Source organism: Mastigoproctus giganteus, chromosome 1 (assembly GCF_048544385.1).
Source record: "Mastigoproctus giganteus isolate SK-2022 chromosome 1, ASM4854438v1, whole genome shotgun sequence".
In the NCBI taxonomy this organism is placed as follows: Eukaryota; Metazoa; Arthropoda; class Arachnida; order Uropygi; family Thelyphonidae; genus Mastigoproctus; species Mastigoproctus giganteus.
The window spans coordinates 242,829,385-242,848,101 of NC_143575.1; the positions used below are offsets into that span (position 1 = coordinate 242,829,385).

Here is an 18,717-nt window from a genome sequence, read left to right on the forward strand (position 1 = left end):
CTGGCCTCCGGCCCACGAGGATTTCCCCGGTAAGGCTTATGGCCAGTCCGCCTCTGTCGATAGGAAAAAAAATTGAAATTGTGAAACACTGAGCGAAATGAAAGACCATGTGATATTGCACATGCTACAGGCCTATATGAGGCAGTGCCGAGAATTAGAAAGAATACAGAGAAAATAAACTTTCATAGCAGGAACAACTCAAGGTGTAACAAAATCCATTAGATCAAGACACAAAGATTTGGAAGAGATGGAACATCTGTTCGGATAGAAGATCAAACAATTAACAAGTTTGCTTCCAATAGAAGCAAAAGCATTGGCAATATTTTATTACGTAATAGTTGTAATAAAATACTTATTTATTGTGTTTGGTAATGTTTTGGTTACAAATGTGTGTTCAATCTAGGGTGGTCGGCACCTAACCCTATTCATCCTATAGGGCTTGTTATTTATATTGCACGAGGGTTTCTTGGAACACAACTCGTGCTGTATGAGGACTGACTGTATTAGTATTCTGCTTATAAGATAATCTCTCAAGTATCCTTAGAACTTTTCACCATGGGAATCACCGTCGAATTATGTTATTGTAACATTATATTTTTATAATATTAATTATACTGTATTTCCCCATGTATAAGACGCACCTTAATTTTGGGGCCCGAAATTTGAAAAAAAATGTATTACATAAAGTTATTGAACTCAAGTTTTATTCATCATAAAATTCATACAACTCCTCATCACTGTCAAAACTCCCATCCATTAGCTTGTCCTCATCGGTGTCTGATGACAAATCACTGTCTTCATATATTGCCTGGTCCTCAGTTCCATCTATGGCATTTGAAATGCCACACTTCTTAAATGACTTGACAACGATCTCAATCTTGATATTATCCCAGGATCTTTTCACCCAGGTACAAACTGCTCCTATAGTTAGTTTCTTCACTCTTCCTGCTGGTGTCAAATTGTCCCCAGAAGACTTCATCCATTGATTCCATTTGTCTCTCATGGCAGCTTTGAAGGGTTTGTTAATGCTGACATCAAGTGTTTGGAGCTGGGATGTCAAGCCTCCAGGTATGACAGCAAGTTTTGTTTTTTTGCTCTGCAGCAATCTTCTTTGTATTTTTTGTTGTGTGCCCCGAACTGATCAAGTACCAATAGGGCAGGTTTGCGTAAGAGCCTACCTGGTCTCCTGCTCCAAACTTTCTCAAACCAGATCTTCATCCCATCCTGATCCATCCAACCCTTGTCGTGAACGTGGACAATCACTCCTCGAGGAATGTCTTCTTTTGGCATTGTTTTGCATTTGAAAATCAGCATAGGAGGCAGCTTGGTTCCGTCGGCACAACAATCTAGAACAACTGTATAATGGCTCTTTTCATGTCCACTTGTCTTCACAGTTACGGTTTTCACCCCCTTCTTATCAACAGTTTTGTTACTTGGGACATCAAATTGAAGGGGATTTTGTCCATATTTGCAATCTGTCCCAACTCAAACTGATGTGTCTTCCGACATTGAATGACAAAAACGATGAAATTCAAGGACCTTCTGCTCATAGCTTTCAGGCATCTTTTGGGAAAGTCTCTCATCTCAAACGGAATGGACTAAGCATGCGTGTACGCATGCTTAGTCCATTCCGTTTCATGAACCTGAAGCACCAATTGTATCCTCCTTTGAAATCAGTAACTTGTTTTTCATCAGCGATTCTTCTTGCCTCATGCTGAACCATCTTTGTGGACACAGGAATTCCAATTGCCCTTTGCTCCTCAATCCATATCTTAAATTCCCTCTCTAAATCAGGCCATTTTGCTGACTTGCCTCTAAATGGCCTTCTTCTGCCGTGGCGTTTTCAGTAGGGTTTCTTCTTCCCGTAGCCAGTCTCGGATTGTTTTCTCAGTTGGAGGAGGACCAAACTTACATTCAACAGCACGATTTCCATTCACTTTTTGCAAACTGCATCACTTTTAACTTGAATTCAGCACTGTACGAAAATCTTTTCTGAGCCATTTCTGGGCAGAACGTGGCAAAACATAACCTAAAAAAAAAAAGAAGTAAAGTGCAGCCATTATCAACCCACTGCAGGATGGAAGCCTCCTCAACAATTCATGCTGAGGGAAATGGACCATAATCTGCCACGCTGGTCCAGTGCGGGTTGGCAGATCGACCGTATTCAGCAGTCAGGGGCTTGAACCCCGGTCTACTCAAAGAGCGTGCGCTACTGCATTCCCGCTCCTGCCCACTTGGCTACGGAGGCCTAATACATAACCTAATATACTGCTAACAAGTGCGAAACAATGAGCGCAAAGACAACAAGCGCGAAAAAGCAGGAAATGCAAGTAAAAAAATCTACAACCACTGTATAAGACGCACCCAGTTTTTATACCCCAAATTTTTTGAAAAAGGGTGCGTCTTATACATGGGGAAATACGGTATTTGATTTTTAGGATCATTAGCAACTAAGGCCATATTGCTCCAGGATATGCGGTTGTCATTCCCTGACCTTTCCGCATCCTCCATATTTGGTGGTCATGGGCTTGAACCCCGGTCTAATCAAGAAGCATGTGCTAAGCAATGCTGCTCCTGCCCACCTGACTACGGAGGGTCCTAGAAAAGGAGTACTGCAACATTAATGATATAATGATCTCTAAGAAATACCTATCAAAAAAAAACTATTGAGATTGGTTAGTTGGTTGGTTATTTGGTGTGTTTTATACACATTGGCCAGAAACTGTTGAGAGACTACTCCTGAAGTTGATACCATTTTAACCTCCATTCGCCAAATCCGCTCCCTAGGCCGTGGCCTATCCGCGCTGAAATCAGAGAATGGGATTTTTCCTAACTTTTAGAATTCAATTTTGTTAGTATAAATAAATAAATAATAATAACCAAACAAATAATTCCTATCTGGCCACTTAGCCTCATGCAAGGAGAATCAACTTTGATTTTCTATCATTGATCCTAATTGGATGAGTTGACATCCCTGCCACTTGGAGGCGTGCCTCTACTACCCAGCAATCTAAATCTCCTTTTAAATACTTCCGAAACGTACTTATTAAAATAAGTAAATAGTCTTTTATCAGTGAACATGACATGGAGTCTCTCCTTCTCCAGATAGCCAATTGATAGTTCCAATTCCGTTCTGAAATCAACATAATAATTGCAGTCAAGCATAACATGCTCAAATGTCTCAAGCTCTCCACATTTACATAACCCATTTTCTTTAAGTCCAAGCTGAAAGAGTCTCAATGCCAATCCATGTCCAGTTAACAGAAACATAGAACAAAGACCAAACTGTTGCCAAGTCTTTCTTTTAGTATCAATTATATTTATTTTTGGCAAAAACATAAAGGTCTGTCGTCCCTTTTCAGATGTTTCCCATTCTATTTGCCATCTTATTTTAACTTCTTCTAAAACTCTATTCTTTTCACTTTTAACATCTGCTCTTGTATAAATTTTATCTGGTTCTGGACAAGTTCTTATTCTTACTATCGTCTTCCTAATATTCCGTTTAGTAAGATATCCTACTCCAGCTATTAACACTACATACTGGACTGGCAACCTACCTGATATTACCTGCAAGGCTTCTGTGGACACCGTCCGACATGCACGAGTAATCCCTAGTAATGCAAATCTTTGTGCTTGTACTAGGTGTTTTTGAATAATCTTATTCCCAATCCTATGAACCCAAGCCCCGGCAGCATAACACATTATAGGTGAAAACAAACAATCGTATAACAGATTGAGGCCTCTACCTTTTATGTCCCAATCTCTTCTAATCACCCTCCGGAGCTTGGCATATAAAGTTTTAATTTTGACTTTTAAATACTTAACGTGTTCTGTAAAGAACAAACGTTCTTCAATCATTAAACCAAGATATTTCGTTACTTGTGCATATCGAACGGCACTCCCCATCAGCCGTACAGTAGGAGCTCTATTCATGCTTAGTCTTCCCTTAAGCAACATCTGAACCGTCTTTTCCTTTGAAACCTGCAATTTATGTTTCTTTGTCCATATTTCCAATGTAGTCAAAGCTTCTTCTGCTTTACTTTCTATGGAAGATCTGGAATTTCCTTGAACCATCATTACCAAGTCGTCAGCATAAGCTGTTTTTGTGACTCCAGCCATTTCTTCATTTAAATATTCATCAAAGACCATGTTCCACGCAAAGGGGCCTATCACCGAGCCTTGTGGACATCCTTTAACAACTTTCCTAATTATCTCTGTATATCTAGTTTTAACTACTACTTCCCTATTGGAAAAGTAGCTTCTAAACACTTTATATAATTTTGTCTTACATACTTCTTTAATTCTAGACATGATGCCATCCCAGCATAAGTGGTCGAAAGCACCTTTAAAATCAATAAATATACCTAAACAATACCGTTCCTCACTGTCCTCCACCGCTTGAAGCAATCTATATACCGCACCTTCAGTTGATGAGTCTTTCTTAAAACCATATTGGTTTTGTGATAACATATTTCTTGTTTCATATCTCATCATAAGACGGTTCATACATAATCTTTCATATATCTTACCCAAAACGGAGAGGAGAGCGATTGGACGATATGTACCAGTTTCGTTAAGCATACGATCTGTCCCTTTTATAAGTAATTTTATCTGTGCTCTCTTCCACTCATCCGGAAAGGCACCCTCTTCTAAACATCGATTATACAGATTTAAGTATAACTCTGGAGCCATTTGAAAAGATCTTTTCATCACCAATACTTCTATTTTGTCTAGGCCCGGCGATCTACTATCCTTCGCCTGGCCCATGGCCGTTGTCAGTTCTTCTAATGTAAACTGTTCTTCTGGTGTCACGATAAAATTCTGACCATCTATTTCTAAATCATTGACTTCTTCATTTTCATCTGGAAAGAGATCATCCAATATCCTGTTCACTGATTCTTCCCAAGTTAATGTTTGACTATTTTCATTGCCGATAGTACTCATTATTTCCGATAGGCTTCTTTTATTAGTTAATAATTTAAAAATGGAATTCCATGGATCCCTAGATCCTTGTTTGCTCACATATTCCCTCCACTTATTCTGTTTAGCTTTACAGATAGCTGTAACATATTCTTTACGACAAGCTTTATACATATTTTTATACATCTCACACAAATCTAAATCTCCGTTTCTTCTTACAGCCTGGAACTTTCTTCTTAAACAAAATGTTTCTCTCCTTTTTTCAGATAATTCAGTACTCCACCAGAATACTGGCCTATTAACCTTATACCTTTTCTTCATACTACGAGAACATGCATCTATTAAAATAACAGTTAATTGTTTAACATAATCATTTGATGTCAGGCCTACCCAATTTATTTCATTGCTACTACTCAAAAATACCTGCTCAAACTTTGGCCACTTTGCAGTTTTATCCATAAATCTATCAATATCATTCAGTATTCTTACTGAATCTTTTATAACACAGGAAAAAGAGATGCTATTATGATCACTAGTGGTATGATGTTCTATCACTTTCCAATTTCTAATACTATCCACAATAGAGGTAGTTGCCAAAGTTAAATCAATACATGACTGACCATGTACCGTGGAATAAGTAGGAGCATGTCCTGTCACATTTAACACCTCTACACCTGAGGCAGCAATGAATTCCTCCAGCATCACTCCTCTTTCATCGGATACATCACTACCCCACAGTGGAGAACAAGCATTAGAGTCCAAGGCAACCACCACATTACAAGAGCCAACTAATTCATATAATTTATCTAAATACTTTATATGTTGTTCCATTCCCTCTGATGGCTGACAATATATTGTAACAACATACAACTTACCACATTTCCCTATAATTTCACAACAAACATGTTTTTCATCACACAAGGATAACACTTGTGTTACAACCACTTCAGGATCTCTAATTATTATAGCCGTCTTTGGATTATCACCTTTAGAAGCAACTCTATATCTAATAGGATAACCTGCTACTTTACCTTTAATTACATATGGCTCCTGCAAGAGGGCTACCGAGAAATCTTCACATTCCATTATATGATTTATTTGCAATGCAACTGCCTTAGCCCTTTGTGCATTTAATTGCAAAATTTTAATATATTTATCCATAATTAATTTTTCTTTTATGAATATCTAAGGCCCTTTGATACTCAATACACTTTTTATCCGCGGCAGCATGAGCAGTATCTTCATTCTTCCCTTTACAATTACAACACTCTGGCTGTTTCCCTCTATTTGGACAATCTTTAAACAAATGTTCTTTAGAACAGTGACCACACCGCATCTCTCTCCGACAATACTTTGCAACATGGCCAAAAGCAAGACATTTATAACATTGAGTAATTGAGTATATCTCCTTAAATTTGTAAGCCATCCATCTCACAAATAATCTTACTCTATCCTTAACACTATTCCATAACATAGGAGATAACTGTAAAATCCAATTATTCAACTGCGTATTCTTATTCCTATTAACAGTTAAAATCTCAATATTTTCATTAAACTTCTTTTCACTTATATCACAATCTTTGAAATTTTTCACCCACAGTTGCTGCAACAATTCTTCTTTTTCTACATCCTTTTCCACATCAAATAATACAATCCTTGGATACACAGGTTTAGGCACAATATACTTTAATCCCAAATCCTGAATTTTGGAACACGATTTTAATTTTATCAAATCATCATTTGTCTCAGCTTCTACCAGTACTCCCCTATCTCTTATTGGTTTTAAATTCCGAACTTTAAGATTTGATAACATCGGCCTTATTTCTTTTAAAATATCCACTTTAACATCTTCACTCGTTTTATGTTTATCTGTTATTGCTTTTATGATCATAACCTTTGACACCGTATCTTCAAGTTTATTTTTCACAATAGTAGAATAACTTTGTTTTTCCTGCTTTCTTTTTACTTGCTCCTTCAGTAGAACATTTTCAAGATACACTTCTTGCGCCTTTTGTTCCAGTTTATCCCATTTTTCCAGTATAATTCTTATCACTGCAATAGGAACTTTACTTTGCTCATTCCATAAAAATGAGCTTAATTCACTCCTTATTTCTCTAACGTAATCAAAACCTTCCATACTCGGCCGTTCACTTACACTGTTCTTTCGTTTTCTCTTCTTATGTTTTTCACCATCACTTAATTCTTGTTTATCTTCCACTTTTTTAGACTTTTTACTTTTACTTCCTTTTTGCAAAGATTGGGAAGTACCTGGTAATGATGTTGATCTTGTCTTTACTGGTGTTCTCTGTAAAGTTTTTCCAATGAAAATATCCTGTTCCACTAGTTCCTGGGCTGAAGAAAAAGTTTCCTTTGTCAAGTCTTGTCGTTCACCTTCAGTAATAACTTTCACAACTGGTTGCACTTCTTGATCATCCATCCTTATCAAATCCTCCTCACTTGAAGATGAGGAAGACATAGTGTATAATATAAAACTCCTTATTTACAATTAAAAACTGAAATCTAACAACAGAGTCAGTAACTATTTACAAATATACAATCAATGTAAGCAAACAAGGAGCCACAATCCAATTGTCAAAATGGAATATTAAAATTGCACTTAGAAAATCTATTCAATAAATGCGTCTAAAACACTTTGCCCAAGTTTAACGGACAAAGGTCCCAGAGGAACGACTCACAATTTGTGCCAAAGGGCACGGAAATGCTCACAATTTAACCAAGAGCACGGAAATGCTCTAACACACCTCAAGAGGAAGAAATTTTAAACACCCCCCTCTTGAGAAAATTAACGAGACCTTCGCCCCCTTTGATCTGTCTGGCTCAACTTCGCCAGGTAGGGGTATCACCCCTACCTGCCCGCCCCGGACCACGAGGAGGTGTGAGCCTTAGACGCTTAGTTTTATTTGCCTAGAATGCAATCAATAACTTATGTCTCGCACAAGCTAAATGGCACAGTATCAGCAAAAATAAAACATTGCCCAGCGTCACCTCCGGGGCTCCTGAAGTTGATAGAATAAATCAGGTTTTATTAAAGAATTCGGGAGAGGAGAGCACCATACATACATTCTTTTGAACTGGAGAAGTGCAAATGTTTCAGCAATTCAAAATGTAGGGGGCCAAGGCAAATATGAGTAACTATAGGCAAATTAAGATATTTTTGTAGTGGGTAAGATAATGGAACCAGTGATTAAGGATATAATACAGGAATGTGTTGATAAGAATGAAATCCTAAAGTGATCCTTCATGTTTATGAAGGATATATGCTGTAGTTAACCAGATCATCAAATGTTTTTAACTACTATGAAGTGATAAAGCATTTAGATGTAGGTAACAAAGACAACAAGCGCAAAATGCAAGTAAAAAAAAAATCTACAACCACTGTATAAGACGCACGCAGTTTTTAGACCCCAAATTTTTCGAAAAAAGATGCGTCTTATATATGGTAATTTTTTGTTGTTGTTTAATATTAATTGTAATTAATTTATCATTTTTTTGTCGTTGTTTAATATTAATTATAATTAATTTGTCATTTTGTCGTTGTTAATAATTGTCTTTTTTTGTTGTTGTTGTTAATAATTAATTGCCATTTTTTGTCATTGTTTTGTTAATAAACAGTGTTAATGAATGACACAATTCAGTTTACTTAATATATTTAACTTAATCTGTAAAACTTGACCTTAATAAAGGGATGAAATTGTAAATCTTATGCATGGGATGTTGTACTCCACTTTAAAATGTTTATAGTTGCTGGTATAGTTATAAAAATTTTAAAAATGTGAAAACAACAGTCCTTTTTTTTATTAGGTATCTTTTGTGTAATACAGTGGATTCCGGTTATTTGGGCCACCAGTTAATCGGGGCAGCCGTTTATTTGAGGCAAATCTTAAAAAATAGAAACCAATTGAGAAAATAGCCAGGGTTTACTTCGCTTAATTGGGACAGCATGCCATTTAATCGGGGCAGGAGACCACAGCGCTGGAGATTACCCTATGATTGTCTCTGACGGTACCATGTGGTTCAGTCGAAATTCTGGAGGTCACAACCATAAAACAAAAACAATTAGTAGTCACCTGTTTATTGGGCTTTTCTTGTGTGTGCCATATTCTTTGTTATTGATTGCTTATCTTTTTACTGTTTTAAATTTTAACCCCCACCCAAAATTGTCAGTGAACAGAAATGTCAACTAGTTCGAATGTACATATTACAGTACGTATTAATTATTCTGATTATCACTTATATTCTTCCGATTTTCATGTATCATTTAATTTTTTAATTGGTAAGGTAATAAAGGGTAAATTTGTGCTTAATATATCTTTACTTTTATAGACTGTGGATAATATTCCTCCTATTTTCTATAATTAGAATCGCTGTTTAATAGAATTAAAATTCAATTTGTAAAAGTGATCACAGTGACTGGTGCTTACTACACGTCATATAGTGAACGGTACTTTACTATGGTCAGTTATTCGTAACATGATTTGATTGTAGAGTGAACGTATTGTAAAGGGGGGTACATTGTATTTTTAACTATTTACGTGAAACTTCATATAATTGGGGCAGCCGCTTAATTGGGCCAAAATGCACTAGTCACGATGTGTCCCAAATAACTGGAATGGACTATTTTAGGTGCAGTAGCATGTATGTATAAAGTGCCTATTGTCTATCCATCTGTCCCTTTGTCTGCATATTCATAATATTTCATAATTACCTTTTTCAGAATGATTTGTTGCATTTCCAGCTTTCATTAAAATGGATCCAATAAAAATGGGCAATTTTTATTTTTGAAATTTAAAAAAATTTTCTTTTTGAAAACTTTTCCACCTCTTTTATAATAGGTAGTAAAAAATGGCCGGGGGGACATTTTGATCATGCTCAACAGTTATTGAGCATGATCAAAATATTTATGTTCAACAGTTATTGAACTTGAATTGAGCTTATCACTGCTGACTTATTTTTCAGGGTGGTGCTATTCAAACTATGTACATTAACCGACTTGTTTCACTCTGTTGTTACTTTCTAAAACTAGCTTTCAAATACAAGTTATGTAATGTATTCAGTGCATTACATTTCAGGTGTATTTAATTTTTATTTCTCAAATTAATTGAATATTTTAAAATTAAATTTAATATTCAGTTAATTATAGAAAACAATGTATTTTCTATAATTAATCAAACATTCTGTGATTAATGAAAGTTTATAGTAAATAATTATCTTGTTATTTGAATAGTTAATTAATTTTTACCTGAATAGTTAATTACTAATTTATTAAGATTTATTAACTAATAATATATAAAAAAGTAATTGTTTTCACTTCAATGCATATACCTCACAACATAATATTCACCCAATGTTTTGTAATACTTTACTTATTTCCTCCTGGTTTTAATAGCAATAAAAAGAACACATAGTTCATATTTCTGATATGATTAGTATAATAAGAAAATAGTAATAATTCATGATTTTTATATCTAATAAACTAAGATAACAACAACAAAAAAACGTGAAGTTTCATATGCTTGAACTGAGAGCATGTCTTTCTGCACATAATGCCATATTTGCCCATTCATTCCTCCACTGAGAACACAGCAACAAACATAATATCCAGGGCTTTAGCTGCATTATACATTATATGGATAGCCTATGTGATATGTGTGAAAAAAAAGAAATTGCCTAATTTTGATAAAATTTGGGATGGTTTGACAAATCTTTCTAAAAGAGCCAAATATAAAATTTAATGAAAACCTGCCTATTGGTAATAAAGTTATTACATGTGGATGGACGGACATGGTGAAGACAATACACACTTTATGCATGTATGCCAACACTCCTAAAATTAGCCAATACTTAGAACACATTCTCTAATAAAAATGAAAGCGAAAGTAATCCTTGCTAATAGAATAATTTGGGAGTGTTTCTGTACAAGCAGGTTTGAAAATCCTCAATTTTTATTGAGGATTTGGCATTTGGTTTTGAGTGAGTACAACTGATCTGCTTCACCGTGGGATATGAAGCTAAGCTGGTTTCAGAAAAAGTTATATGGTGGTAAAAATTTCAGAGAGCATTTTGAACATGGCTCTGCTCACAGTTGTTGAACCTAAATGAAGTTTATTGCTGGTAACTCAGTTTTCAGAATGTTCTTCAAACTTGCCAAAGTACACAGCAGGATCGTATGTTACTTTTGTCCAGGAGATGCATTTCACCTTGATATCTTACTGTTGGGCAAGTGCAAGATGTTATAGATGAATGCCAGTTGAATGATTTTACATTTCATACTTGCATGCTTTGTGTGCAAGGCGCCTCTGTAGCCAGGTGGGAAGCAGCAGTGCATAGCACACGCTTCTTGATTAGACTGGGGTTCGAGCCCATCACCACCAAATACAGAGGATGCGGAAAGGTCAGGGAATGACCACCGCATATCCCGGAGCAATGTGGCCTTAGTTGCTAATGCTCCTAAAAACCAACAAGCTTTGTGTGCAATTTAATTTTTTTTTTTTTTTTTTCATTCCTACAAATGGAATCGCATGTTTTTTGGAACTGCTACTGTTTCCAGTTTCCATTTGAAACTGGCCAATAGGTTTTTGTAGTTTTTGAGCTTGTTAATATTGCATAACTTTAACCAATCTATAAAGTTGAGATAATTTCAAAAATTTCTGATGGTGATGCATGATGCTTTCCTCATAATATTAAAATTTACTTAACACTGCCATTTAAGTAATTTGCTTTTGGTACTACATATTTTTGTCAGTGATGACATGAAATGAGGCGCCTCCATAGCCAGGTGGGAAGGAGCAGCAGTGTGTGGCACACGCTTCTTGATTAGACCGGGGTTCGAGCCTATGGCCTTAGTTGCTAATGCTCCTAAAAACCAAATAACAAACAAACAAACGTGAAATGATACAAATGATGCCTGGGCCCCACTAGACTTTGCACTAGCTCTGGATGCATTTCTATTGACAATGCAAAGTTTCACAATATGATGTTTTGTGCATACTTTGATTCGTAATATAAGAAAACTTCCACTAATACTATTTATATGTGTCCTATACAGTTATAATTATAATTAGTTATAATTAGTGGGTGCTGTTTGTATATTTTCCAAATTACAACAGGAAATTAGTCAAACCTCAAAAGAAATTGTATGGGATTATGAAACCAACTGCTGTTCTGCCATTAATTTAATATGACATTCCTTTTAAGTCCTCCATAATGTTATAGTGGGATTGGTACTCATCTTGCTGAGGTTTAAGACCTGGCACATAATGAAGGAATTTTCTACCAGGTCTATCTGATGCAATGATGTGAATGTTCTTTTACTCTAAGAAACTTGGGTTTTACCTTCCACTTTCATGCAAACTAGCTTAGAAGTTACAGATACAATATGCTGATGCTTTATAACTTTAGTTGCCTTGATTATTGTGAACGACTAATGTGCAGTCTCTTTACTCCATTAAGAGCTGATACCTCTTTAAAAAAAAAAAAAAATAAAATAAAATAAAAAGCTAGCAGCTTGTTGAAGTTTTTTCCAAAACACATTCTCATATAGTGGGAACATGAGTGTTTTTTTTTTTTTTTTTTTTTTTTAAATTCTAATGATTCAAACTTTACCAGGAGGTAAAAGATAAAAACTTATTTTGTCATACAAACTTAAAATCCATTTTGCTGTCTTGATCTTTATATAACCAACAAACATGTCCAAAGAAAAGAAATGTTCTATTATTATTTAATGTTTTATTAATAGATAAAAGAGAGTTAAAGCCTATGGCTATCAGGCTGATTACTGAGTATTATTTTATTTTTACTAGGTGTTATTTCATCATTTGCCAGCTATGTGCATAAAGTTTCTACCCAAGCAAAGGGGTTATCTTTAGGTGCAGTAAGTATATTATATTTATTTGTTATTTTAGAAGTGTTTAAATACAATATTTGTGCTATTTTGTTTATTTCTAATTTTATGTATTTTTAGTTTTGTGATTAATGTTGTATTATAGTGAACTGAGAAGCAAAGAAGAAAATGTGCACAAATGCAAGGGATTGTGTAATCAAACTACTGCTGTAATCAGAAATTTTTTAAATCTTTTACTCTTGTGCAACTATTTATTGCAAGCAATTGTATATATGTAAAGTTTTGCATGTATCACTTACAAGATGGGCCTAATTGTACTGTTAAGTAGTAGTTTTACAAAGGCTGTTCAATAAAAAATTATCAAAATTTTTCATGAACAATCATACTGCCTTGCAACTTTTAGCTGTGCTGTGGAATTTAAGATTAAACCAAGCTGCAAGCAGTCTAGTTTATGCCTGTTCAGTTTATGCGAGGAACAGTATGCTGCTCTAAAATTTTGTTTCCATCTCAGGAAAACATCAGCTGAAGAATATGAAATATTAAAAGAGACTTATGGTGAATGTCCACTTCCATATAGCACAGCTCACAGGTGGTTTAGAATGTTTAAAGATGGATGTGATTGAATCACATCCACTCCAACCACTGCTGAAAACACAGAAAACATAAACACTACTTCTGTAATCATGAGAGAAGATCATTGTATAACAGTAAGGCAACTGGCAGAGAAGTTGAGAATATTAGTAGGAAGCATGCATGGTATTCTCCATGACCATTTGCATATGATGCATTTGTGCACACTATGTTCCAAGACTACTCACACCTGAGCAACATCAAGTTTACATGGAGGTTTGTCAGGAGCTGCATCAGATGGTTACTGAAGATGGCAAGGTTCTGCACAAGATGATAATGGATGAGACATGGCTTCATCCTTTCAACCCAGAGAGTAAGCAACAAAGCTCTGTTTGGAAGTTTTGGAAGTTGTCATTGCCAACACCAAAAAAAGCAAAAGTTGTGGCTTCTGCTGTAAAGGTTATGGTCTTTTTTTTTTTTTTTTTTTGACATTTAAGGAATGGTTCTAGCATGTTGTGCCATGTCATAAGATCATTACGGGACCCCTACTACAGAACCGTACTGCATATTTTGTGGGATCACATTCATTGCAAATGACAACTGCACATAGGCAGGTGGATGCTGCATCACAACAATGCAAGATTTCACATTGAATACTTAGTCAGCATTAATGTCAAATGTGTTCCTCATCTGCCTTACAGCCCTGACCTTGCACCGTGCAATTTTTTTTTTTTTTATTTCCAGCATTATCAGTAGAAGTTTTAAAGACATTGGAGGTGATTCTCAAATGCATATCAAAAAATGGCTTCCATCATGTTTTTGAAGAATGATAGAAATGTTGGAGACAAGTGCATTTCTTCAAATGGAGACTACTTTGAAATTGGTTGGACCTTGTCCATCATCAGGCTATCCATATTGCTGCTGCAGCATTTCAAACATCTTTTGTCCAGAGCCTATATGTGGAAGCAAATGAACCACTTTTATCGCTTCTAAGTAAGCAGTGGTCTCTAAAGAATGCTTTAAATGGAAATCCCTGCCAGACCATCCTACGTTGACATCTATTTTTGAACAACATTGGGAAAACTTGTACAATGCCTGTCAGACCGCCAGTCATCCTTTCATTATTTGCATCCAAGAGCTACTCAGAGAGTTTAACATTACAGTAGACAAGGTTTTCCAAATATCAAAGCAAACCCTTCCATCCTGGTATGCGCATATTCCACCTTACAACTTTTTCCTGAAGAACTGCATATTAGAATTAGCATGTGGCTGCTGTAGCCAAGTGGTCAGGCACAAGGGTGCATAAGTACACATGCCTTGAATGACCCACTGAATATGGCCTGTTTGTTGCATTCTGTCTGTCTTGTGAAATCCAATAGAAGGAGTTATTTCAATACCATTTTCCAAGAGAAGAAACTTGTCTGGGTAAGGTTTGTTCAGCATAACATAAATGAAGATCCGTGAGGATTACCCTACAAACTTGTTACTAACAAGGTTCATCCCGGCGATGTTCTTTCTTCTATTATTGTAAATGGTAATGAAACCCTGGACTGGAGTTTGTCCATAAATGCTATCTTGGACGGCTTGCTCCATGAGGACACTGCCTCCTGTGAAAACACCATCCAAACTACAATGAAATTAGATCATTTTACCAAGGGCCCCGAACCAAAGCTCCTTTTACGGATACTGAGTTGGAATCTGCTATCTCAACTTTAAGGGATGATAAATGTCCTGGACAGGATCTGCTTGAGGTTTCTGTACTTAAGAGTTTGGAAAACCCATTAATTATATTAAATCTTTTGAATGCTTGTCTGTCTTCAGGATTATTCCCGCTGGCTTGGAAACAGGATTCTCAGGTTTCCTCAGGATTCTGCTCTTGTCTCCAGATCTGTTTCTAGGGGCTGCCCTCAGGGCTCTGTTCTTGGCCCTGTGTGCTGGAACATGGTCCTTGATGGGCGGCTCTCGGTTGATCGAAACAACATCCTTCAGATAGTTTATGCAGACGACCTTGCCATTCTGATTTTTGGTAATTCCCGCTGGGAGCTAGAGTGCAGAGCAAATGAAGTTCTAGAGGACTTGGATATCTGGTGTCAAACACATAAACTTCAAATTTCTACTAATAAAACAAAACAAATGTTGCTAAAAGGCTCTCTTGATGTGAATAGACCACCTGTTATTAAGTTGAATGGAGAAATGATTAGGAGTACTCGGCAGCATAAATACTTAGGAATTTATTTTGATGACCATCTTAATTTTAATTACCATGCAATATATGTACTTCAGAAAATGAAAGCTATGACCTATAAAATTATTAAGATTACTAGGAGCACTTTTGGTGTAAAGAAATCTTCCATTAAATTATACTACTCTTGTATATTTATACCAATTGTGTGTTATGCGGCTGGGTCCTGGGGATACAAATCGGGTAACTCCCTTGTTCAAAAATATCTTATCCAAGCACAAAGATTCTTTCTTCTTGCTGTAAGTAGAGCTTGTCGAACTGTCTCTACAGCTGCTCTCCAGGTCCTCAGTCATCGACTGCCAATCCAATATGAAGTAATGTTACACTATCTTTTATATTGTAGAAGGAAAAATGTTCCTGCGATTGTAAAAGGTATAACATATAATACTGACTTGCAAGAAAATGTAGACATTAAAAGAATGAGAAATGAACGTTGTAGAGCATGGCAAAATACCTGGTCCACCTCTACTTTGGGTAGGGAGACCTTTAAGTTTTTTCCCGAGGTTGTTGAGTACGACAAGAAAATGGACTGGTTCAATCCTGGTTTATATGTTACGTTTTTATATACCGGTCATGGAGGTCTTAACTTTAAATTGTTCTCACTGGGATTAAGTAACACTCCTCTCTGTAGTTGTGGTGCTCAAGAAACTGTTGAGCATCTCGTCTTTCATTGTCCTCTGTACGACGATTTAAGACTAGACTTTCAACTTCTCACAAATGTATTTGACTGCTCCGAACTGCCAAGATTGGTTAACTGTTCTGAATATTATACTGCCTTCTCCACCTATGCAGAGAAATTGTTTAAACGGAGGAAAAGAATTCTTGCTCCTGAGGTTCAGTAAAATGCTAGACTGTTTCTTTGGATTACTCTTACCTGATGTATTGATCAGTCTGCTGGACTCCGAAGCCCAGTATTTATTTATGTATCATCATTGTATATAGTCTTTTTATGTACCATCATGGTATATAGTCTTTTATGTACCATCACTGTAAATAGTCTTTTCATGTATAATTAATCATTGTACTTTTCATGTATAATTAATCATTATAAATTGTACACAATGTATAGATTACTTTCAGCGGCGAATAGGGGAAACCCTGGAGCCCGCCAAAAAAATAATAAAATACTTTGAATACTTTGTCTGTCTTGTGAACTCCTCGAACTGTGTGGCCGTCCAGGAATATAAACAGAAAATTTATTATTTACTTATTAGTTGTGGTATATGATGCAAGAAAGCAAGATTATACAGCATCAGTCAAAAAGAAAGAAAAAAAAAAATTTCATCTATCCATTTATTATTATTTTTATATTTATCTGGTGCAGCATAAGCCTGAGGCTTATGCTGCACCAGCAAAAAAAAATTCCCGAGTTACCCTGAGAGAGAGAGAGAGAGAGAGAGAGAGAGAGAGAGAGAGAGAGAGAGAGAGAATCGGAAGTAGAAAAGAATCGCCAAGAAAGAGAAGAATGATATCCAGCTCAGGACCCTGGGTATGCCAAGCCCATACTCACCAGATGTGAGCTCCTAGGGTTAAATTTTGCTCCAACAGTTTGTCCAGTTCTTTCTTGAATCTATTTAAGCTAACAACTTCCACGACAGATGGAAGTTTGTACTAGAAATAAACCACTCGCTGGCTAAAGGCAAAATTTCCACACACCTATTCTGCAACCATCTTTCTTCAGTTTGAATTTATGCTCCCTCAAGTACATAATCTGAGCAATAGGAAGAATTCCATCAGCATTGAGCTTGCTCAAACCTTTCAAAGCCTTATACACCTCAATCAGTCACCTCTCATAGGCCTAGTCTTCAGATGCTGCAATTTGCAGAACTTATGCCTTTCTTGGTAAGAGCTCCCGCTTTGTTCCCCTCACCAATTTCATTGCCGTTCTCGGTACTCATTCCAGCAGCTCTACATTAATCCTAAAATGAGGCCTCCAGACTTGTATGCAGTACTCAAAGTGTGGGCTGACCATTGCCTTATACAAAGGGATAATCACCTCCTTATCCTTGCTAGAAAAGTTCCTGTATATCATTGACAAGACCCTGTGAGCTCCTCTTGCAGCCTGTTTGCATTACTCTGAAAACTTCATATCTGACTGCACAATTACCCACAGGTCTTTTTCATTCTTCACTACCCTGAGTGTAGAATACTCCACAGTTGGTATGCTTATTCTGGGGTTACTGCTACCCGTATGCAGTACTTTGCATTTGTCGGTGTTAAACTTCCGTTGCACCTCTCAGCCCATCTGCCCAAATTTTCTAGATCTGTTGCAGCATCATACCATCATTACTGTCATTAACAACCCTACCAACATTTCTATCATCTGCACACTTGGACATATGAAGCCTGATATACCTTCATCAATATCATTGATAAATATAGAAAACAACAATGGTCCCATCACCAAACCCTGTGGGACTCCACTAAGAACATTAGTCCATGGAGAGCAGTGTCCATTGGTTACCATTCTCTGTCTTTTCCCACTGAACCATCCCTTTATCCATAGCAGCAACTTGCCCTTAATGCCATACTACTCCAATTTGTACAGCAGTCTTTCATGTGCAACAATACCAAAAGCTTCCCTGAAATCAAAGTATATGATATCAGAATTATTTTTTGCATCTGGTTCTGTACACTCAGTTCTACTAAAACGTGTATTTTGGCAACGTGAATTTGCTTCAGCACAACTGATATATTAGGGAACAATGCGATTTTCATGTCGGCTCATGTGCATTTTTGTCTACAAGTAATACCAGGTGAATGCAAAACCCGGCACCAAGCTGATCGTAGTGACCTGCACAGCAATACATACAAGTTTGCGAAGCTTAAATAATGTTAAATGTGTGAGAGCTGTATTTCCCGTTTACTGTATTGGTCGGAGGCACACTGTTGTTATTTGATGTATTCACATGATAACACATGATATTGTAGGCTGACTTACGTTTTCAGGAGCTCAAACCTATAAAATTATTAAGATTACTAGGAGTACTTTTGGTGTAAAGAAATCTTCCATTAAATTATACTACTCTTGTATATTTATACCAATTGTGTGTTATGCGGCTGGGTCCTGGGGATACAAATCGGGTAACTCCCTTGTTCAAAAATATCTTATCCAAGCACAAAG

General features: G+C 36.4%; 1 protein-coding gene across 2 annotated transcripts in view; it reads left to right on the forward strand.

The window, feature by feature from the left end:
• rho-7 (rhomboid family intramembrane serine protease rho-7) overlaps positions 1-18,717 on the forward strand; it is a 162,306-nt gene that overhangs the window by 52,922 nt on the left and 90,667 nt on the right. For both annotated transcript variants that reach the window (XM_090376613.1, XM_090376603.1), the window contains exon 6: positions 12,741-12,811. In XM_090376613.1, the coding sequence (XP_090232739.1) occupies positions 12,741-12,811 (71 nt within the window). The remainder of the gene's footprint in view (positions 1-12,740; positions 12,812-18,717) is intronic.